The sequence below is a fragment of the Miniopterus natalensis genome, chromosome 1 (genome assembly GCF_054644295.1).
Source record: "Miniopterus natalensis isolate mMinNat1 chromosome 1, mMinNat1.hap1, whole genome shotgun sequence".
In the NCBI taxonomy this organism is placed as follows: Eukaryota; Metazoa; Chordata; class Mammalia; order Chiroptera; family Miniopteridae; genus Miniopterus; species Miniopterus natalensis.
In genome coordinates this window covers 96,721,159-96,743,949 of record NC_142081.1, presented here as the reverse complement: position 1 = coordinate 96,743,949, position 22,791 = coordinate 96,721,159, and the positions used below count along the sequence as shown (strand labels likewise).

At 54.8% G+C, this 22,791-nt stretch overlaps 2 protein-coding genes across 3 annotated transcripts in view; one reads left to right on the top strand and one right to left on the bottom strand.

Moving 5' to 3' along the window:
* SNX33 (sorting nexin 33) overlaps positions 1–22,669 on the top strand; it is a 43,458-nt gene extending 20,789 nt beyond the window's left edge. Inside the window, exons 2-3 of the mRNA XM_087824133.1 lie at positions 16,808–16,907; positions 22,509–22,669. Of these exons, the coding sequence (XP_087680259.1) occupies positions 16,808–16,860 (53 nt within the window). The 3' untranslated portion in view covers positions 16,861–16,907; positions 22,509–22,669. The remainder of the gene's footprint in view (positions 1–16,807; positions 16,908–22,508) is intronic.
* Positions 7,572–22,791, bottom strand: part of CSPG4 (chondroitin sulfate proteoglycan 4) — a 38,128-nt gene continuing 22,908 nt past the window's right edge. The window contains exons 2-9 of one of the 2 annotated variants that reach the window (XM_016210568.2): positions 18,668–22,195; positions 17,052–17,531; positions 16,539–16,715; positions 14,802–15,000; positions 14,588–14,722; positions 14,309–14,475; positions 10,570–10,753; positions 7,572–10,273 (exon numbers count right to left, since the gene is read on the bottom strand). In XM_016210568.2, coding sequence (XP_016066054.2) covers positions 8,457–10,273; positions 10,570–10,753; positions 14,309–14,475; positions 14,588–14,722; positions 14,802–15,000; positions 16,539–16,715; positions 17,052–17,531; positions 18,668–22,195 — 6,687 coding nt within the window. In that variant the 3' untranslated portion in view covers positions 7,572–8,456. The remainder of the gene's footprint in view (positions 10,274–10,569; positions 10,754–14,308; positions 14,476–14,587; positions 14,723–14,801; positions 15,001–16,538; positions 16,716–17,051; positions 17,532–18,667; positions 22,196–22,791) is intronic. The other variant, XM_016210567.2, reaches the window with a different exon arrangement.

Here is a 22,791-nt window from a genome sequence, read left to right as displayed (position 1 = left end):
CTGTTTGTTAGGAGGCAGCCTTCAGGGCAGTTGGTGTTTGTCTGTCCTTCTCACAACTGTGTCCCTAGTGCCTGCACAGTGCCTGGCTCATCACAGGTGACTTGGGATGTCTACTAGGCCATGTCTCAGGTGCAGGTTCTGGTTTGCACAGGCCCGCTGCTGTCAATGAGTTACATCTGCACATAACTGTGTGCACAGCTGCATGTGGGAGTCCAATGAGCATGTGTGCATGTGCATGTGCGCTGCTACAGCAGCTGGTATCTGGATGCATGCTTCTGCCCTGACGTCATCTCCCACCCCCCAGGACCTAGGACTTGCTCTCTTTTTCTCAGCAAGGCGTGGGTGTGAAAGGGTGAGGGGGTATGCACCAGTCCCTGTGCCACCCTCTGGAGGGCTGGGCTTGAGGCCAGGGTGGCCTGGAGAGCTTTTCCCTGTCCTCCGGCTATGCCATCCTAGCTGGCAGAGTGGGCAGCCTCCTTCCTCCCTGGCACTAAAGTTTAGCCCAGCATTGCTGGCATCAGCTGGGTGGGTTTGGGGTATGCATGTATGAAGGGTGACCAACTCTTAAGGCTCCTAGAATGACCCCTGGGTAGGTGAACAATTGAGTCCACTCAAATTGGGGCAACTGGGTACAGAGTTCTGGCCCAAGGTCTCAGCAGTACCCCCACCCCCATTTCTGCATCTTAAAAGAGCTAGCCCTGGAAGGTGGGCAGTAGTGGAAGAACATGCCTCCAGCCCAGCACCAGGTTTACCCCTGGAGGCGACTCCCTATCAGATCAAGCGTTCAACAGCTTCTTTCAGCCTGATCCTCAGAGCCCGTCTCCTCCAGGAAGCCTGTGTTCTGGCCCTCCCCGAGCCCATCTGTCCCATCGTCCCCTCTTCCTACAAGATAGGCCAGATGGTCCCAGCCCACCCCACCCCCAACCTCAGGGAGAGTCCTCTAAATGGGGTGGAGGTGGGGAAGGGGAAGTCAGAAAGGAGCTGCCAGCTTCTGCCTAGAGCTTGAATCCTTGCTGCATACCTCATTCTCCCTTCTAGAACCCACCAAAGGAGAGTGCTTCAATGCCCTCTTTTCCAGATGGGGAATGCGTGCATTTGGCTTTCCAGGAGGACAGAATTTGTTGAACACCTTCTGTGTGCCAGGCACTGTGATGGCTGTAATAAATTATAATAATTACAACATCAACTTTGAACATTTGTTAAGCACAATATCCCAGACCCATATGCTAGGCAATTCAAAACCACCATTATAACAGCACTAATTATATGGTCAACATTTAATGAGCATTTCCTATGTGCCTGGTGCTATTCTAAGAACTTTGCCACAACAATAACCCTTTGACCAGTTGCTCTGTTTTGATAAGTCCTAACTCAGGCAGAGAAGTCGGAGCTGGACTGGGCCTCCAGCTAGCCACATCTCATGGATGCTGGTAGGGGTGGGAAATGGGGCAGAAATGAAGTCAGGAGATGGGGCTCTAGGCAGAAAGCAGGCATCAAGCTCCCCAGGCCTAGATCCATACTCTCTGGGGTCAATGATCCCACCTGAGTTAGAACAGGTAGGTGGACTTGCACAAGTTCATTGGGCAGACAGTTACCCCGTCTGCCCTCCCCCTCCTTCAGTTCATGGGTTCTTTCCCTAGACTCTGAGGTTCTCAGGGCAGATCATGGGGCAGAAGGCTGAAGTCCTGTGGTCTGGAATCTTCTTGGGGTTCACGGGTCCTGCCCCAGCTGCCTGTCTAGATGCCATGCCCACAAGGCAACCTCAGCAGGGGTGACTCAGAAGGGGACTTTCTGCCCCAAGTCATTACCTTCCAGGAGCGTCCAGGCACTGCCAGCTTCACGCATACGCCTGCTTGCTCAATGGCCCTTTAGAACAGGCTCCATCTTCCCCAACAAGACTCGAAAGGACTCCCCCACATGTCTGGTTCTTGGAAGTCTCTCACTCCAATGCTTCTCTAGGTGCCTGGAATCCCACTGCTGAGAGATGTGTCCTTGGTATCTATCTGGAGGGGCTCTGAGCCTTTGGGAAGTACACTGAGCTGTGACAGTCACTCCTCTAAGGTTAGGCCTCTGAGCCCTCCAGTTGCATTCAGGGTCCTCTGGGTGGGGTAGCAGTGGGGGCACCTTTGGCTCTACTGTGCTCCTTGCTCATGAAGGTTGGGTCAGGTGAGCCCTGTAGTGGTTAGGTCAGCTGGCACAGGAGTTCTGAGTAGGGGCTATAGGGCAGGAGGAGGCTAAGTGGGAGGGGGCTGTGGATTGTCTTCTCCTCCTGCCCCATTTAGTGAACTTTTATTCTATCTGTGGTGGGCTCTCATGCATGTTTTGATGTATCAGGAGCCCATGGCTTCTGAGTAATTAGACCTGGGTTGTCTGGGTGGGAGGGAGTCATGGGTGAGTATGGAGGGGCAGAGGAGTGAGCTCTGAGAGTCTGGGAGGGACAGATTAAGTCTGCTCCTTAGAAACTTATGGCCTGGGGTCAGGTCTGCCTGAGCCCTGAAAGGGATCTGGGAGCCAGAGCAGCAATTGGAAGGTCAGCCAGCACCCGTGGGAATGAGGGAAACCAGAGGAACCAGTAGCAACTTAAGAGGTCTGGATGGGATTGGTGGTTAGAGACCTCTTGGCCTGTGGGAAGGGAATATATAGCAAAAGATGTTTACTGAACATCTACTATGCACTTAACCCTGGGTCAAGCTGAACACTGCCCTGAAGGAGAACACAGCATTGAACTATGTTTGCTATAAGGTATTGAGTACCTTCGCTCATACCAGGGCCTCAGCAACTTGGAAGGGGAGGGGAGTTGGTGCCAGAACCAGGCTGGGAGCCATGGCTGATATCTGTTCTGGGGGGCAGAAGGGACAGTTAGTGTGGCAGCCTCTCTTGCTTCCACCCTCTGTGGGACAGAGAGCTCTGGGAGGCCTAACCCCTCCTTCCTGACCAGGCCTGGGTGGTAGCCTGATAGGCAGCTTCTTCACCCTTCTCTGCTGGCCCCTGCTGTTCCCCCATGGGTGAGACCGATGCACTGACTAGTGACTTTGGCTAAATACCTCCCTTTATCCCTCACTCTGCATGTGGGACCCAGATAGGTGAGAAGGGGCCAGGGAGGAAAAGACCAGCGGGTTGCAGAAGGCAGGGTACAGGGGCTGCTGTACTTCCCAAGGACCAGTCTTTGGGAGGTTAAGTGTGGGAGTGGGCTGCTTCCTGGAGACCCTCCCTACTGGATCAGACCTGTCAGCCTTGCTCTCCTCTGCTTCCCTCTGCCTCACTGGAGGCCCCTGCAGCAGGAACCCCCACATCAGAACCTTATCCCCCCAAATGTATGGGATATATGGGGACTTCGAAAGAGTGTAGGAAAGAAAGACAGCCCAGAGTTAGGTGCTTAGTAAATGTTCAGTAAACATCTATTGCCATTGGAGCGAAAGACAAAACCCTGGAACAGAGTCACAAGGTCTGACCTCCTTCCAGCTGGGTCATTGCCTTAGTGCAGGGGTTTTCAACCGGTGTGCCATGACACACTAGTGCGCTGCAAGAATTTTTAAAAACATGCAATACCTGACTATTTAGTCAGGGACACTGACCTCTTTTCCCTTAGATTGTCAGTTTAAAAAATGACAACAGCTAACACAACAATAGCTGTCCGATGTGAATTAATCAGTTATACCTAGTACCCGGCCAGCATGGCTCTGTGGTTGAGCATCGACCTATGACCCAGGAGATCTCAATTCAATTCCCGGTCAGGGCACATGCCCTGGGCTGCAGGCTTGATCCCCAGTGTGGGGCGTGTAGGAGACAGCCGATCAATGACTCTCATCATTGACATTTCTGTCTCTCTCCCTCTCCCTTCCTCTCTCTGAAATCAATAAAGACATATTAAGAAAAAAAAAGTTATACCGGTTTTTGTCAGATCGACAAAAAATATTTTTGGTGTTGCACAGAATTTTAGTTTATGTGTGCCATGAGATGAAAAGGTTTGAAAATGGCTGCCTTTGTGTGATGTTGGCTTGGCCTCTCCCTCTCCTGGCTCAGTTTCCCCAGAGGTTGAGGGGGAGGACTTAGTGTCTTTTCAACTTTGCTGTTTGGTTGTGTTTCAAGTACCTGGGACCTTGTTCAAATGCAGAGCTCTGAGGTGTGCCTGAGATTCCTTGTTTCCAACAAGCTCCCAGGTGGTGTTGCTGGTCCATGGACCCTACTTTGAGCAGCAAAGACTTAGACAACTCAGTGAATTTGGGCCTTCAGGACTGGTCGCTTCAGCTCTTTGTGACCTCACCAGGCATCAGAAGGAAGCCTTGGGATTAGCTCCCACTTCCAGGCTCATAGAGTTGGCAGTCCCCAGGTTGGGAGCAGGGGAGCTCCTTCAGCCCTAAGCAAGGCTGTGTTCAGGTACAAAAGTCCCTTTTTGGCCACTGGTTGATTTAACCAAGGGCTGCTTCTGTCTTTAGGAGCTCTTAGGACCAATGAAATGTGAAAAAACACTGTACAATATACCAGTTATCCTAGTGTCCACGGGGCCCTCTGAGGAGCTGGCACCCTTTATGAGGACAGCTGCTATCGGTTAAATACTGCACCTCATTGCACTGAGAATGGAAATATGATCAGAAGGTAAGTTGGGTGTGCTCGGCTTTAACGGCTACATGGCTGCCCCTTCCTGGGAAAGGCCCAACACTCTAAAAAGAGAAGGGCAGATAGAGCCAGTTGCCCTCTCACTCTGGGATTTCCCTCATTAGTCAGCTCACACCACTGAGTTAGGTCACACATCATGGTGTGGTAGTTACTCATTGGCAGGTGTGGGGATCTTCAGGAAGGACTGGGTGGATTCCTATTTGCATTTCCCATAGCAGTTTTGGCACAAAATATCCTTTCCAAAACCTGACTACACAGGGTGATGTTAACTGGCCAGGAGCTTTGGAGAGAGGGGTCCTGTAGGTCTGGTTCCCATTCCTGCTCCACCTACTTGTCAGGGCTTACTCATATGTATGACTAGGAACAGGATGCCAACCAGAGAATTCTGGAGGGCTACCCAGGTACCTTCACCCCTTTGAAGTCTGGAATATTCAGGGCCCAGAGGAAGATGTCAGCAACCCTGGCAGTTCCCATTGTCAGCAGAGGTGGTGGTGGGGGAACATTTCTCCTGCTTTCTATTGGAGGGTGATGGTTCTAGCTCTGGGAGTTCCACAGCTGCCATAGCAACTCCATTTAAAGGGCCAGCTTCTAGCCCAGCTGACGTGGCTCAGGAGATGGAGGTTCGATTCCCAGTCAGGGCACATGCCCAGGCTTGATCCCCAGTGGGGGGTGTGCTGTAGGCAGCCAATCAATGACTCATCATTGATGCCTCTCTCTCTCCCGCACCCTCCCTCTCTCTGAAATAAATTTTATCAATTCAGGTATATATAAAAGAATGCAAGTAATAAAAAAAATAATAAAGGGCCTGCTTACAGAATGAGGAGAGGGGCTCAAAAAGAGCCCCTTCTTTGGCACCTGAGAGATTACACCATTTAGTGTGGTGGGCGGGGCTTCCAAGCCCACCCAGAGATCTGTGCTTTTCTGGAACTCCCTACTCTGCTCCCCACGTCCCCTCCACCACCACGCCTCCCACTGTGGAGCACTTCCCAGTTGTGCTGATGTCAGCTTGGGTCTCTGGATGGGCAAGGCATCTTGGCTCTTGGCTCAATGTGGCCAGCTCCTGGGACTGTGGGAAGGCCATAGGTAAGAGCACATATCTCCAAAGTTTGTGTGTGTATGTATGTATGATGTAGGCAGGTATTTATTTCTGTGTTGTGTGTCTGAAGATATGAAGGTGCAAGCTGTTTGTATAAGTGCACATTGTGTGTATGTATGAGAAAGAGGGTCAGAGGCTCCCAGACATTCCTGATCACTTGTATACAGGTTGACTTCTATCCACAATGACTAGGAATAGCTGGCTCCTTAACAGAAGGAGGGCATAAGCCTCAGGGGCATATCTGAAATCTGCAAGATCCTGACAGAGCTGCTGGCACAATTCCTTGGGTGCCAGCCCACTGTCCAACAGAGGCTTAGAGGAGCCAGAGTAGACACTGGGGGCAGAGCAGGCCAGCCTGCAACAGAGAGGGTTGGGTCAGTCTTCTGGGGGAATTCCAAGCTGAGGCCAGATCCTGCCTGGAGGGATTACAGTTCCAGGGAAACTAGTTACTCTGGGTGGAGACTAGCCTGATATTGGGGCCTTGAGGATGCAGCCCTAGGCTTCTGGAGAGGCAGGGCAAAGCATGGGGTGTGGCATGGAGACACCCTTGGTAGAGCCCTGTGTGAGGCTGGCCTGGAGGGTGCTGAAGAAACCTAGAAGTTGGGCCAGGATTAGAGCTCTGGGTATGAAGGGATCTCTGTGGGGGTCCTCACCTATGGGCCCTGGCCACCCTCTAGGACAGGCTTTTCTCTGTGGCAATAAGAGCTGGCTGAGCCTAGGAGTCTGGCCTACTCTACTGATGCCTTGCTGTGTGACTCTTCCCCTCTCTCTCAGTCTCCCTGTGGTCCTCTGGGTTCCTTTTAGCAGTAACACACCAGGATTCCAGGTGCCCTACTGAGCCTTCTGAGAGAGTGAAGAGTATCTAGGCGGCTGGATGCTGGGATATAAAGGGCATCAGAGGGAAGGGTGGTCCAGGGGCAGCCAGTGGTAGGGACAGGATCTCCTCTCTTGCCCTGGTTTCTAGTTTAGATGTTACAGATGCTGAGGCACAGAAAAGATGTGACTCTGGTCCCCAAATACAGGTTAGCTGCCAAAGGCTGGCTGGGGCTCTCCACTCCCAATCTGCCTGTGCTCATTCCCCCCCCCCCCCCCCCCAGAGCTTAGATACCACTCATGCTTCTTCTGAGGACTTCAACCTGGGGTATCACCTGGGACCTAGATTCTGTCTCCATTGCCCCCAACCCTGGGAAACCCTCCATAGGGAAAGGGCCAGAGCGTGGTGGCTCCTCAGCAACTCATAAGGGGCCTTCTGGAGACCCTGTCTCCAAACCCATCCCTAACCAAATAACAACCTCTGAGGCCACACACAGGAACAGCTTTCAGAATATTTGCCTCTTACTCTGTGCTTGAGGAGCACCCTTGGTTCTCTTGTTGGAAGGTTGGAGGCCAGCAGAAATCTTCCTTTGGAAAGTCTCAGAGCTGAGATCAGGTGCCTGCGGGTGACACTCTCTCAGCCTCCCCATCAGTACCAGGGCCCAGCCTTGGGGTCCCCATGTCCCCTTCACTCTCCTCACTTTGCTGCTCCAACCTTTTGAGAGGTGGGTGGGGAGGAATAGGGCTGTGGAAGCCAAAACTCAGGCTAAGAAATCTAGGGCTGGACACTGAACATCTCTTGGTTTCCTTTTTTGCTTTAAGCTCTTTGGAGAGGGCCTAGCCTATGTCTACTAAACCAAACGACTTTGGTCCCATCCCACAAAGAAGAGGCAGAGATCTGGAAGGCCTCAGGAGTGGAGGTCCAGGGATCCTGTGGCCTTGGCCGCCCTGCTGGCTGAGGCCCAGGGGAGTGCAGGCTGGTGTGGACAAGGGCCCATTTCAGTCAGACAAATAACACACAGCTATCCAGAATCTCTGAAGTACTGTTTATCCAGGCCCCATGGAGCCAAGTGTCCCCAACTGCCTGCCCTCCAGTTGTCAAGGGAGCACAGGCATTATAGTGCCCATGGCCTCAGACCCTGCATGCTCCCAGCCCAACCTGCTGCAAGGCCACAGACCCTTGCTTGCTTAGCCCTCATTCTGCGGAGGTGGGAATGAACTGGCCTCAGACACTCCTCCATCCCGCACTGCCAGGGGCTCCATCAATCTGGGCTAGTTTAGGACCACATTAACTTCCCTTGCAATCTCCCTTAAATAAACACATCCCCAGAGCGACCCACCCACCTTGCACTCTGAACATATTCTACTGGCTTATGCCTTCCAGAGGGTGGAGGGGCTCTCACTTCCTGCTCTCTGCTCCAGGGAATACCATCTTCCTAAAAGAGGAGGGGTAAAGTTTTTCTCTCAACAAGAGCAGGGGTAGAGACAAGGGGAGGCCTGACTTGGAGGGAACCCCCAGGAACCCCTGTCTGCTCTTCCGTTTCCTTTTCCTTGCCTTTAAGAGGGTTAGGGGTGACTTACCCAAGGTCACAGACCCAGGACCCAGAGTCCTGACCCATATAGGAGGTTACTCTGGTTTTGACAGCCTAAGCTAGCTCCAGGACAGGGGACTGACTCCCCGAGCCTGCTTCTGTCCTTGGCCCCTTATAGTTCTCCATGCATGGAGTGAGCTGGGGAGATCCCAGTTCTTGACTCTACTCTGTCCTGGACCCCTGGAACTTCCTTCCAGCACCCTCCGCCCTTGCTGTCCTCAAGTCTCTCTGGCTCTGGGGACACTCAGACAGCACCAGGGCATGGGAGCAATGGGGCCTGGACCTGAGCAAGCCTGTCCCTGTCCCTGGCCCATCAGTGTGTGGGCCCAAGACAGGCCTTATACCCAGTACTGGCCATTTTTGAGGGCGGGGTTGGATGTCCGGCAGAATTGCAGCAGCTCTGGGTCGGGATGGCCCCCTGGTGGGGGCCTCTGGCCAGGCACAGCTGTGAGTGGGATGGCCTGGCCAGGCTCCACCTTGCGGAAGGTCTCCGTGTCACCAGCCAGGCTGTTGCGGGGCTTGGCTGCCAGCACCTGGACATGGTGCTTGCCTGTCTTATTGCGTTTGCGGAGGTAGAAGAGAAGGGGCAAGATGAGTGCCAGAAGCAGGAGGACCAGGCACACAGGGATGATAACGCTGAACATGTTGTCCTCGAGGAAGCCCAGGAAGCCCCCTCTGGCCACAGTGGGCACAGGGCTGGAGGCTGCTGGTGCCGGCTCGCCAGTTGAGGGGCTGCTCTCTGGCCTCCCTGCTTCTGTCTGAGTAGCCTCAGGGAGACTGAGCAGGGCCACACTGTAGGGCTGGGCCGCATTATAAGGCTCAGTGGCAAAGTCCAGTGAGGCCACAGCAGGTGGGACACCTCTTGCCCACAGCTCCAGAGTGAGACTGTCACCTGCGGGGCCAGGGGACCTACCCTCTGGCCTGTCTACCTCCAGCCCAAGCCTTCCATCCTCAAGGTCCTGCTGTGTGAACTGCTCCACAGGCTGGCCGTCCCTGGGCACACGGATCACGCGGCCATGCCGGGGTCCCACCAGGAGCCTGAAATAGGGCACACTGCCTGTGTGGTTGGCCAACTCACCTGCATCTAGGATGGTGGAGTCCAGGCGCAAGGTGGCACCCTGGGGCCATGGCCCACCTGCCCACACATGCAACAGAGCCCTCACAGTGATGTTCACTGTGGCTGATGTATTGGCACCCCTGGCCAGTGCCAGGATATTGAAGTGGTCGTGAGAAGAGGAGAAATTGGTGAAAGCAAAGACCACCTCACCCTGGTCTACCTGGCGCTGACTGAAGGCTGCAGCTGGCTGCCCACCCACTAGGAGATGCCCGTACTGGGGCCCCTGGATGAGCTGGTATGTGGCGTCTGGCTCCTCCCTGTCTGAAACCACCTGGAGCTGCTGCCGGCTCAGTGAGGAGTGCCCTAAGGCTTGGGGCACCTCTAGGGGTGCCCGCAGCTGCACCTCAATGGTGGATGGCAAGACGTCCACGGCCAGGGACATGGACAGGGGTGGACTGGCCCCATCAGACACGCTCAGCTGGAAGATGCCTGCCACACTGCTCCCATTGGCCACGAAGGCCAGCCGCCCTGCATCTACATCGGCTTGCGTGAAGCGACTCACAGGCTCCGTACTGGCCCCTGCCAGGCTCAGGAAGCCATTGTGGGGTGCTCGTTGCACCTTGAACTCGATCTGCTCAGGAGCCAAGTCTGGGTCCACCACGCTCAGCTGGGCCCGGGAGATTGAGGCCCGGGAGCCGCGGGTGAGCCGCAGTGGGATGGAAGCCTGTGGCCGAAGTGGCTGCTCATTCACATCTCGCACTGTGATGGTGAAGGCCTCTGACGTTTGGGGTCTCACCAAGGAGGCCCTCGCTGGTCCCTGGAGGTGGGCACGGAAGTGGAAGCCATCCGGCTGGGTACCCCCACCACCATGGGCGTACACCAGCTGCCCCGAGGCCAGCTGGGACTGCAGGAAGTGGGGCTGCCCAGCATGGAGGGGCTCCTCGGACAGCAGCAGCTGGCCCCAGGCAGGAAACTGTGTGATCCGGAACAGCACATCGTGCTCTAGGCGCTGGGACGATGAAACGCTTGCCAGGAGGTTGGAAGCGTCAAGATCAGCTCTGGTGATCTTGGCCCGCTGGCCTTTGGGGACCCAGAGACCTGGGGGTAAAACACAGGCTATGAAGGTCCAGTCCACTAGGGGAGAGCAGTGGACCCTCAGACCAGGGCCCCAAGGCAAGGTTTGCCTCCCCACTCAGACCAGATACCCCAGGATGGGGTTCATAGTTCCCAGGAGAAACAAGGATCATGTCTCCCCTCTAACTTCAAAGCCTCTCTATCTGCCCATCTTCCCTATAATATTCCAGGCCCTGGGGGCTGACCCTGGCCTTGTGTCCACTCCTCTCTGGGCCTTTCCCAGTGTCCCTCTAACTTTGCCAGCCTATCATGCTGTTTACCTTTGTTCCTCCAGAGGCGGCTGGGGCGTTGGGGACAGGCAGCCTCAAAAGATACAGTCACAGCAAGGGTGGTGGCCACATCGGGAGCAGGAGGTGAGGCCAGACGGAGTTTCAGGGTGTCATGGGCCTCCCAGAAGGGCTCAGCAGGCATCTTGTGCTCGTATAGAACATTCCCGGCATTCACCTGTGGGAGACCCCCATGGTTGGGACGAGGCACAGTCCAGCCTGTGTGCCCAGCAGCCCCCTCCCAGGTTGGCACTGGGCACTCCTCCCCACCCCAGACCACCCCTGGATTATGGTGGTAGCCTCCCAGCCTCACTCTAGGCTCTCCCATTTCTGCCTGCCTCTGTATCTGTAACCTGTACTCTCCCTTACTGGCTTAGTGTGTCACCACTAGGCAGTCACGTGGCAATGAAGACCCAGGCTCTACAGCCAGAGGCTTGTGTCAAATCAGGTCTTTGCCAACTTGGGCTAATCTCTTCTTTGAGCCTCTGGGGAAAGCAATACTCTACCTGTTTCTCTCTCGACAGAAGTCCTTTCTCTTTGCACTGATCCCTGCGCCTTGCCTACTGAAGATACCACTTCTACCATCTCCCTTCTTTTTCCTATGGCATCAATTTCCCCCCAAATGGATCATTCCCATCATTATGCAACCATGTTATTCTTTCTTCCATCTTAAAGAAAAGCTTGACTTCACTTTTTCCACAAACATTTGCCACCTCTCCCTTGCTGTTCTTTATAGCAAAACTGCAAAAAGAATAACCCACACTCTCCCGATGCTGTCTTAAATGTACTCCACCTGGGCTTTGCTCCTGTTCTGGCCTGGGGCACCAGTGGCCTTCGTGTTGTTAGATCCAATGGTGGGTTGTCAGGACTCATCTTACCTGTTCAGCAGTGTATGCCACATGTGAGCACCCCTTCCTTTAATGCACCCTTGCTTCCAGGATGGCCTGCTGTCTTGGTTTTCTTCCTATCTCAGTAGTTGCTTCTTCACAGACTCTCTTGGTCCCTCTTCTTCTCCCCAACATCTATGACTCAGCCTTGAAATTCTTCTCCATCTGCAGGCAGGCGCCATGTGCTCTTTACTCAGTCCTCAATGCCAGTTATGTGACAACCTCCTTATGTGTATCTCCCACCTGGAGTGCTCTCTCTGGAACCCCAGCCTCTCATATACCTGTGTCCTTGGCAGCTCCTTGGGGATGTCTAGTGGGCATCTCAAACTCCACATCCACCATGCGGACTCCTTTTCGTCCTCGCACTGCGAAGACAGCAGCTCTGTTCTTCCAGTGGCTCAGGCCAAACTCTGGCATCATCTCAGATTTCCCTTCTTTTCCCATGCCCCGTCATAGCTGGCCTGGATTATGACAGTAGCCCTCCTAACTGTGGCCCAGTTTTGGCCCCTGCTCCCCTACCCCTATAGTTTGTTCTTAATACAAAAGCCAGATGAGACTTTTAAAAGTAAGGTTTTGTCACTCTTGCTCAGATAATGCAATAGCTTGCCATTTGACTATGGAGACCCCATTACCCCTTCTACCTCACCTCTGACCACTTGCCCTCAGCAAGTCCAGTCCAGCCAACCTACTGCTTGCTAGGGCTGCCTGCATGTTAAACACCAGGCACAGCCTTCATTTCCATAGAGAAATAAGTTTCTTCCTTGTTCTGATCCTAATGTGTCTTCTTGGCTTATCTTTTGTTTTCTCCTTTTATTTTTATTTTTTATTATTTTTTAAACATATCTTTATTGATTTCAGAGAGAGGAAAGGAGGGGCAGAGAGAGAGATAGAAACATCAATGATGAGAGAGTCATTGATCAGCTGCCTAGCCCGCAGCCTGGGCCTGTGCCCTGACTGGGAATCAAACCCCTATCTCCTGGATCCTAGGTCGATGCTCAACTGCTGAGCCATACCCAGCCGGGCTGTTTTTTCCTTTTAGAAGACACAGAACTATTCCTCCTCTCAGAAAAATAGGACTTGTGCAATAGTCCTATTGGAAACTGATTGGTGCAGGAGACTTTAGGAGAGTAGGGTTGTGGTGACTGGGGAGCACAGCCCAGTTAAAGGGGTGGTGGCTTCTCAGCTGATTGCCCTAAGATGGAACACAGGCCTTTTAAAAAACTGGAAATTATTTTGTTGTTGTTGAAATCTCCCAAAGGTTGTATGTTGACCATTAATTTAAAAATATTGAATGCATTGTGCAGATCAGTTAAAACACATCTGTTGGCCAGGAGTGGCCTGCAAGGACAGACAGCTGTAACCTTTGGCCCAGGCTGAAGGGTGGGCAGGAAGGAATTGAAGACCCCTGGAAGTGGGGGTGGGAGGCTGAATGCCTGGGTACAGGAGCATCTTGGGTGGGAGGGGTCTGGTTGAGGGTAGGGCAAATCACAGGCAGGGTAGAGAGGGTCCCTGAGCTCTAGGAGCAAGAAATGTCCTCCAGGGAAAGAAACCTTGGACTAACAAAAAAGCACAATCCTGGCTTTGCCTCTTAGTAGCCATGTGCTCTGAATGAAGTAACCTGACTTCTGTGAGCCTCAGTTTCCTTATCTGCAAAATGGGGACACCTGTTCCCTGTCCCACCTAACTCAGAGTATTGTGGGGCAGTGGTGATGTCAGATACCACCAAGTCCTGCCCAACCCCCTTCCCCAAGGGTGGATGAGTCTCTCTATGCAGCCTACTCCCAGCTTCTCTGCATGGAGCTGCCAGCCCACCCCCCTGGTGGCCATTCAACCTGGTCCTTCAGGTTACTGAGATGTGGGGAGAAGCACTGTAGGGTGGGGGCAGGGCTCTGAAGGCCTGGTCCATTCCCTCCCACTTTCTGGGCATCTGATGACAAAGGTTCTCAGGGACTCAGGGTGCATAACTGCTGCAGCCTCCAGCCTGCTGAATATTTCATTATAGGGAGGGGCAGGAAGGGTGCCATAGCAGAAGCCAGGGCTCCAAGAGAACAGAGAACCCAGGCCTAGTGGATGTTGGTTGATACGAAAGACCCAAGAAACCTTTCCCACCACCATTAAAGCCCCTCCTTTCCTGAGGTCTGAAAGCTCCCCACTTGCTCTGTCTTTGGGAGAACCAAGGCTGCCCCGGCACCTCCTGCGCTTAGAAGGGGTGCTAAGTGATGGCTGCTAGTACGGGTACAGTTAGCACAGAGCTCTGTGATTTTAGTAGCCTTGGAGTCTACGTATTAACTGATAGTAGCCTCTGCTGTATTCCGGGACAGCCAAGCCCTGAAACTGCAGTGATGGACAGATGGCAGCTCCACTCCCTGCTGGACCTACTCAGCTGCCTTCTGTCCACTCACTGGCTCCCGGGACCTGTTCTGCTTCTTGCTGGCTCCTACCTCTGTCCACAGGTCCAATAGCTGCCTTCATCTCAAACTCCATCCCTTGAACCACACACTGCCCCTCACCAAACACTGGGGTGTATTAGTTTCCCCCATTCATTGTACACTTTCTAGCCTCTAGGGTCCAACTGCATCTTCCTTCTGGAAGCCAAGTCCTAGGAACTGATCCCTGTTCTGAGCCCCTGTTGCCCTGACCTCCTGCATCCTTCTCTCTTACCATGGAACACTAAGTCCCATTTGCTGTATGGGCCTAGTGGCTCTTGGAGGGCAAGGCATGCATGGCCTGGACCATAAGAGGCCCAGGGAATGTGCTGCCAACTATGCTGGACCTGGTACCCATGTCCATGTGTGTCCATGGCAGAGTGGGCCACCTGAGCTGTGGCTGTAGAGTTGGGCCCTTACCTCAGCCTGAGTGAAGTTCACCAGGGCCTCCCCAGTGCTGCCCTGCTGTGTGTGGAACAGCCGGCCAAGCTGGGGGCCCTGTACCACCCAATAGAGCAGGTGATGGGGGTCGGTGCCTGTGTTGGAGCTGGCACTCAGGCTCTGGCTGCTGAGTGGCTGGACAGACCCTGTGAGAAGCAAAAAGGGCCTGTCAGACTTAGACCATGGGCCAGGGCAAGACTTGTAACTGCTGGAGAGGCAGCATGACCCTGGTGTGCCACCCACACTTGGCAGACCCACCTGGGCAGACAGTTAGCGTCCGGCTGCCCTCCAGTGAAAGGAGCAGCTGCTTCTGGGCCATCACGTGGAAGAAGTGTCCAGGGGAAGTGTGCTTGCCATCAGAGAGGCTGAAGCGGAAGCCTCCATCCAAGGCTCCTGAGGGCAGATGTGGAGTTGGTATCACTGGCCCATGCTGGTACCCGGTCCTAGGGTATCCCCACTTCAAAGCACCCACCTCTGTGTGAGAATAGCACAAGCCCACTGTCCAGCTGGGCCTGTGTGAAGCTGTGGACCTCGGTGCCCAGGGCCGCCTGCAGCACTACCCGTCCATTGCTGGGCTGCTCGATGGTGTAGACCAGGTCCTTGGGCTCTGAGTCGCCGTCTGTGCCCCTAAGGGCTGCCACAGGGATGGGCACAGTGGCCCCCTCCCACATCTGAGGACACAGGCCTGTGAATGTTCTGCCCCCACCAATGGCCATTCTGGGCTCCTCTGTACAAAGGGTCCTACCCCATTCACCTTTCCCTGTTACCCCAGGGCCCCTACCCCAGGCTCCCTGCTCCCATCTGCCCTAATTCTTACTATCCCTCAAGGACAGCTCATGTCCCTCTACCTCAGGAAGCTCCTAGCTCTTATCCCCACCCTAAGAACCCCCACCCCCAAACCTGACTGACAGCACTGCTTAATCTGGTTGTCTCACTGGCAGGGCAGGGGTCTCCCTCAGACTCTCCATAGTGAGTCTAGGCAGGGGCTGTATACACTATAGAAATAGTGATTTTTGCCTGCCCAGGATACTTAGAAATGGGCCCCCCTTCCAGGTGAGGGAGGGGGTGGGAGGCAGGGAGAGCTGGAGAGGCTGATGGCTGGCCACCATCCTGAAGCACTGAAGCAGCACTGGGATTAGGGCAGTTCACAAGCCCCAGTGGGTGGGTGAGGTGTGCCTGGATGCAGACTGCCCCTCCCTATGCTCAGAGTGAAGGGGAACCTCTCTCAGCCCTCCCACTTGCCAGCAGGGCAGGATCCCATTCCCAGAGTCCTGTTACACGTCTTGCTGAGTCAGTAACTTGTGAGCAGTATTGGGGAGAGGCTTCCATACCTGGAGAACTAAACCCTCTGGGATACCTGGGCTCCCTCCCCTAGCCCCAGGCTGCCTCTTCCAGAGCTCTAGGAGGGCCCCTATGAATGGAGGCTCCTGACATAAACACGGTGGATAGCACCACCTGGTAGCTGAGCTTCCCCCTGACAGCCCTTAGCCTATACCCTACCTTTTGCTGGCCTCCCTACCACTGAGCTGCTTCCCACAGACATATCCTAATCAACAAAAATGCCCAGTGCTCCTGTCATAACAGCCTGTCAAACCTCCTTTGAAGCCTCCCATGGCTCCTGCTGACCTGGAGTCTATACCCTGTCCGTGTGCTGTTTTGCTGGGTGGCCTTGGTCAAGCCACACCTTTCTGTTCCACCAATAACTACTTTTGAGACAGCAGAGAAGTTCTGTCACCTGTCTGGGCCTCAAATTCCACCTCTGCTGAATGGGGGAACATTGCTGTGGCCTGTGTATTGGGGCAGGGGCTTGGGGAGACAAGCTTTGAGTTTTACTTGCTGGGTATGGAAGTGGGGAGCTTAATGGCTCCCCATCTGGAGTCCACCCTCAAGGGCTTGAAAGAAACTTTCTTCATGAGTTCTGGTCCTAAGCCACAGAAAAACCCTCTGTTGCGAGTGAGTCCAGGAAAGAGCAGGGCCAAGTGTGGCCATTCACAAGGCTGCCTACCATGCTTATAAGTGTCCAAGTACAAAGCCTCACACCTGTGTTCTATTTTCAGTGCAATAGCTCTTCCCTCTTCCCAACAACCTGGTGAGGCAATGTGGCAGTGTCCCTATTTTAAGGAGAAAAGTGAGGCTTAGAGAGGGGGAAGCTATGTGTTTGGCCTTTCTCTGGGAGTGGGAGTAGGAGGTGGTCCTAGAATGCTCTCACCTGCAGGCCTGTGTTTGTGGTGAGGGCAGGGGGTTGGTCATTGACAGGCAGGATGGTGATGGTGAAGGCTACAGGATGGCTCTGGCGGTCCATCTCTGAGGCATTAGCCACTAGGATGAGGCTGTCCGTCCGTGTCTCACTCCCATCATGAACATAGTGGATCATCTGTTCTTCCACCTGTGGGCCAGCCCAGAGCTGCAGGTCAGGCTCAACACCCTTCATGCCCTGCCCTTGGGTGGGGAGGGATACTGAGTCCCTCTGTGCTTCAGTTTCTGCAGGTGGGGACAACCCTTTCTCCCAGAGTAAAGGAATGAAGGAGTGAAGGAAATGGGACAGTCCTTTATATCTGCCTGGTGAAGAAGGAATGAGGTAAAGTATCTGAAGCAAAAATACTCCTTAAAGGTGGGCTCCACGTCTCCTCTCTGCACACATCCCCAGTCTGGGCACCTCTAGGGCTACCCCATTCTGCCCCCAGAACTGGCCTGTACCCCTGGCACCTCCCTGATAGCGTACCTCTCTCCAGGAGAAGGTGGTGAGGGTCCTGTTTTGAGGGTCTTCCACTCTCCGCAGGACCCCGTGCCGGGGTGACTCTAACACCTGCAGGTCAAGGCCTGGAAGCCTGGGGAAGTAGGGCCCAGTGATGCGGAGCAGAGGAGGGGCCAGGGTGCAGGTGCCACCCTCAGGGACACTGAAGTTCTGTGCCTCCAGTGGAATGGTGGTCGGCAGCACCTCCAGCTCCATGTGGATACCCTCGAGGGGAGCACCCACGCCCGAGGCCACATTCAGGGAGAAGGTATCACTCCAGAACTCAGGGTGGGAATGCAGGTACAGGACTCTGCCCGCATTCACTGCCTCCTGAGAGAAGCTCTGCACGGGGTCCAGGCTGGGCGGCTCAGCTGCAGCGGTGGAGCGAGACATCACCAGGTAGCCAGCGCTGGGGGGGTTCGTCACTGAGAACACAATGTCTGCGGGCGGCACTGCCTCCTGGGCTGCCTGGTTAACAGAGGGTCACGGACTCACCACAGGCACACGGAGACCGTCATGGCCTCTGAGACACACTCTCAGAGATGTACACAATCACACATCCCCAGATTCAGTGACACAGACATATAATTTTACCAAACATTGAGGTCTAAGCAGACACTTAGAATCTTCTCACACGCGCACGCGCACGCACGCACACACACGCACACGCATGCACGCACGCACACGCACGCACAGGCTGCCCTGCCCCCACTATTGCCACTTTTCACCACCAGAGGGCGCTCCATCCTTCTTAAAGGCACAGACTCAAAGACACCATAGGCTCCGTGGAGCCTGCAGACCCACCCAAACCAAGGGCTGCTGGGTGCTCCCTCACCTGATCGTCCACCCCCAAATTCACATTCCTGATTCTGTGCCTTTGCCTGGACTGTTCCCTCTACCTGTAATATGGTTCCCCTCATTTCCTGCTATTGAAACCTAGACTCTTCAAAGCCTGGCTCAAATGCTGCCTCCTCAGGGCAAAGACAGCCTGATGCCAGACATGCGCAGTCACATCCTACCCCAAAGTCCAGGCAGCCAGAACCCCAAGGGGCTCAGAAATTGGCAGTGTAGGAGAATAAGAACCAGAGAGGGCAAGAGACTGGCCTGAGATCACAAAGCAAGTCGGTAGGCCTGCTGGGAATCCTGTGATTGCCCTGTGAGGTTCCTGGGGGGGTCAGCAGCTCTCTTCAAGCCATGAATCCTGGCCTGAGGTATGGGAAAAGAGCTGAGGACATGGGAGGCTGGGGGGCAGCTAGTCCTCAAAGTTTGTGTCCATGAAAATCCTCCAGACAACTTGTTACTAGAATACAGATTCTTAGGCTCAACTTCAGAGATTTCAGGACCTGGGTGGGGCCTGGGAATCTGCATGGTTTGCCAGAGCATGCACACATATGCACATGACATGTGGAGGCACACACAATGCATAGGCAGCTGTATGTACAACAAATTCCTCAGAAACTCTTGGGCACACAACATGCATGTACACAGGAGCATACTCAAGGCATGTACACATACCTGACCCAGAAGATACCACAGGCATACCCAAAACATCCAAGCATGCACAGCATGAAGGCCCATATTCTGCTCATCCCCCAGCCCTTTACCTCCAGCTGATCCCTTCTGATCTCAGCCATCTCCCCCTGGAAGACGTAGACTTTCTTGTGCTGGACCAGGTGCAGTGGGCCCAGTGGCCCCTCTAGGGCAATGGTCACTTGTAGGGTGGCATCTGTGTGCACAGGTCCTGCATCCACAGAGAAGGCCATGGTGTCACGGGGGCTGAGGCTGCCATTGTGCCTGTAGATGATGTCCCCATTCAGCAGGTCCTGCTGAAAAAAGGCTTTGGCTGGCTGGCCTGCCCGGAGCAGCTGCCCCCAGTGTGGGCCAGCTGTGACATGATAGTGGACCTCATCCCCACTGCGGATGTCTAGGTTGGTGTCTAGGTGGAGCACAGTTGTGTCAATGGTGCCCTGGCCTCCTTGAGGGACCACAAGGCTAGAGGCATTTGCTACACGGAGGAAGGGCTCTGAAGCCTGCACTTCAAGCAGTGCGGTGGCCTGGTGCTGCCCATCAGACACCTGCAGTTGGATCCAGCCTCTGTCAGCCCCTGAGTGCACGAATAGTACTCGCTTCTTCCTGAGGTCCTCCTGGGTGAAGCGGTAGATGGGCCGCATGGGCTCATCCACAGCCACAATACTGCCAAAGAGGAGGTCCTTGCGGGTCAGCACCAACTGGGCATCAGTAAAGCCAGAGTCGGCATCACTGAAGGCCACGTCATCTGTAGTGAGTAGTCGCCGCCCACCCCGAGCTACATGGAAGATGCGGCTGATGGTCTGCACGGGGGCATGGTCGTTCACGGGCTGGATGGCCACTCGGAAGACACCACGTACCTCCTCCCAGGTCATGCCACCGCTGCCCTCCCCCTGGCGGGTAGCCATAAATGGGATGTCATCTTCCGTGGTCTCAGAGTCATCATGCTGGTACACCAGCCGGCCATGTAGCAGGTCCTCATTGGTAAAGGATGTCACCATAGTGCTCTTGTCTTGTGCCCCCTGCCATGCCAACCTCCCATGGCGGGGCTGCTCCATGACCTCATAGAGATAGCTGGCACTGTTGAGACTCTTAACGAAGAGGTGATCAGCAGAGAGGATAGCCTCACCACCTTCAGGGACTGAGAGGAGAATGTTGGTGAGGACGGGAGCATCTGGGTCACCACCAATATGGATGGGGAAAGTGAAGAGTGGGGAGAAGTGTGGTGGAGCTGTGACACGGAAATGGAAGCCATCCTTGACCACCTCTGAGGCACGTGCTGTGGCCCCATAGGTCACCCGACCAGCTTTCAGGTCATCCTGGGTGAAGCCCTGACCTTCTGACAGCCTCGTGCCCTGGAGCCGTAGATTACCCTTTCTAGGGGCCTGAACCACTTCATAGTGGAAAGTAGTGGGGCTTGGGCCTGCCTCCTCCAGGGCGGCCTCCAGATGGTCTGTGGTAAGGGCCTCCTGCCGGGTGTTTTGAGTGTGCAGTGGTTCCAGCCGTAGCAGCCACACGGTGGCTCTCTGGACTGTCACTGGGAAGGACAGATTGCTCAGGGTCTCCTGGCCTACTTGCACCTCCAGGGCCAGTTTCTCCACTGTGTCCTCAGCACGGTGTTCTGGGTCAGTGCTTAGGTATCGCACTCGGCCCTGTTCCATATCCCGCTGGTGGAAGGCCTGTGTGGCCCGCCATTCCGCACCCTCTGCCCCACCTGACCCCTGCTTCTGCAGCTCCCCGAACTGCAGGGCCCCAGTCACTCGGAATAGTACGCTCACATCCTGCCCTACAGCATTTGTTTCCACTGACAAGTTGGCAGGCAAGACCAGTGCAGCAGAGCCCTGGGCCAGGTGCAGCCCCGTGTTGTGGCGGATCTGAATGGCTGGCCGGACAGCCACCACCTTCAGTGTGGCCAGAGAGCTGGCCTGCAGCCCATCGCTGACCCTGAAGATGAGATCCTGGGCAGGCCCGCCACTGTGGACGTAGACAAGGCTGCCTGCCTCCAGCTCCCGGCAGGAGAACTCAGTTGCTGGCTCCCCAGGCTGGTCTCGACGTTCCACGGGGCCACTGACTAGGAGCTGGAAGGTAAGGCCCTCGCAAGTGGAGTCTGGGTCATAGGCCTGGAAAACCTCAGGCCCCAGTGGCTTCTGTGTGTGTTCCAGGATCACCATGAGACTGCCTTGAGGGAAGATGATGCGGGGTGGGTCATTGACAGGGTTTATCTGGATGGGCAGAATGTAAGTTTGGCCCCTCCGAAGGCAGGAGGGCATGGGACCCTGAGCCGTCACTGACACTTCTAGCACCAGCTGGTCGAAGGTGTCCTCAGAGCCATTGTGGACAAAGCGGGCCTTGCGATTCACCACATCTAGGAGGGTGAACATTTTCCGAGTCTTCGCACCCGGAATGTCCAGCTCCAGCGTGCCGTGGCGCGGCCCCTGGCTCACACTGAACAGCACCTGGGATTTGCGTAGCTCAGCCTCCCTCAGGTCCAGGGTGGGCTGCACATGCCGCCACTCAAGCCAGGCTGTGCCACCCTCTGCCACCACCAGGGGGCTGATGGTCAGCAGTTGGGTGAAGTTGTCAAAGATAGGAGGCAGTCCGGGTTCAGGCACACAGGGCTCAGGCAGCTCAATGGCTGGCCAAACTTCAGGTGCCAGGGTGGAAAAAACTTCATAGGGGCCATAATCCTCCTCCTCATATTCATCTTCCTCAGGCCTGCAGCCAGCCACCATATTTCGAGTCAGCAAGGCTTCCCGGAGCCCCCACCTCTGGCCATTGATACTGAGGTCCTCCATGCAGCCCAGCAGGGAGACACTGACAGCCCCTGCTGCCAGGCCCAGGCGGTGTTCCCGAAGATGATGAGAGGCCTCTGCATCTAGCCCCCCAAGGAGGAGACTGCCGCTTGGCTCCAGGTAGCTGAGGACCCCACGGTTGGAAGTACGTGTTGGGTACTGGTCCACGGAAATTTCCAGCTGGTGAGCATCCATGTGGACACTGACCTCGTGGGGCTGCCCATTGGCCACAGGCATACTGTTGTGGAGCAACACAGTGCCCTGTCCTTTCTCAACCACAGCCCGCAGGTGGCCCTCAAAGATATCCAAGTAGATGAAGTCCCCATGCTGACCCCCTGCTTGGAAGGCCAGGGGTGCCTGCTGGCTCCTTGTGATGAGTGTAAACTCCAGGGTACCTTTATCCTTAGTGCTCCAGGGAGGGAAGGCAGCCAGTGAGTGGGGCCCAGAGAAGCCCAGGGCCACATCGTCACCAGCAGAAAACTCTTCAGCACAGCCCTCATGGACGTCTGAGGTCAGTGGCTGAAGGAGGCTGTGGCCATTGAGGGTGGCTGCATGGAGGCAACCTCTCAGAGGTCGGCTGGTTCCCTTCAGGTAGGGCAGGCCCAGGCTTCCAGTGCCCCCCACAAAGAGCCCATAGGGGACCTCCAGAGGGGCCCCTGGGACTGGGGCTGAGGTGTTGAGGAGCCCATCGACTGACAACCAGGCCCAGCCACCTGACATTGTCAGCCCTACCGTGTGGAGGATGGAGTCACTCAACATGATGTCAGACGGGGTCTGCAGCCTCAGCTCCTCTTGGCCTAGGACAAGTCTGACCTGAGGAGAGACGGGGAGTAGAGGAGGCAGCCCTGTGAATCTGTCACTTTTGCTGGAAAAGCATAATTGGTCCCAAGGATCACTTGGGGTCCTCAGAGTAGAGGGCCTAGGACAAAGTCTTCTTATGCCACCCCTCTCTCCTTCCTTCCATATCTTTATTCATTTTCCATACACTCATGAGAGTGATTCCTATGAGGTCAGGACAGGCTCTGGGCTCTGATATGAGTCAGATGTTGTCCCTTTCTACAAATAACTGACATCTAGAGGATGCTCTCCTACACATTCAACCTAGATTTTAAAAATTCTTTCCCAGGGAGATTAAAGATGGCAGCGGACTGAGTGGAAGCTACACTGACATTCTCATGGGACCAAACTGGAATTACAACTAAAATATAGAAAAACCATCCTGAATAGTCAACTTCAACTGAAGACAAGCTGGAGAGTACCCTCATAACCAAGGAGGAAAAGTGGAGACCACATAAAGACTGTTAGGAAGTGCAGAGGCACAAGAGGGCTGACTGGGCTCCCACAGGCAGCAGCTGAAGGTCTGGAGGGATATTTCAACTATGGGGGGAGGGGATCCCACTGAGGAATCT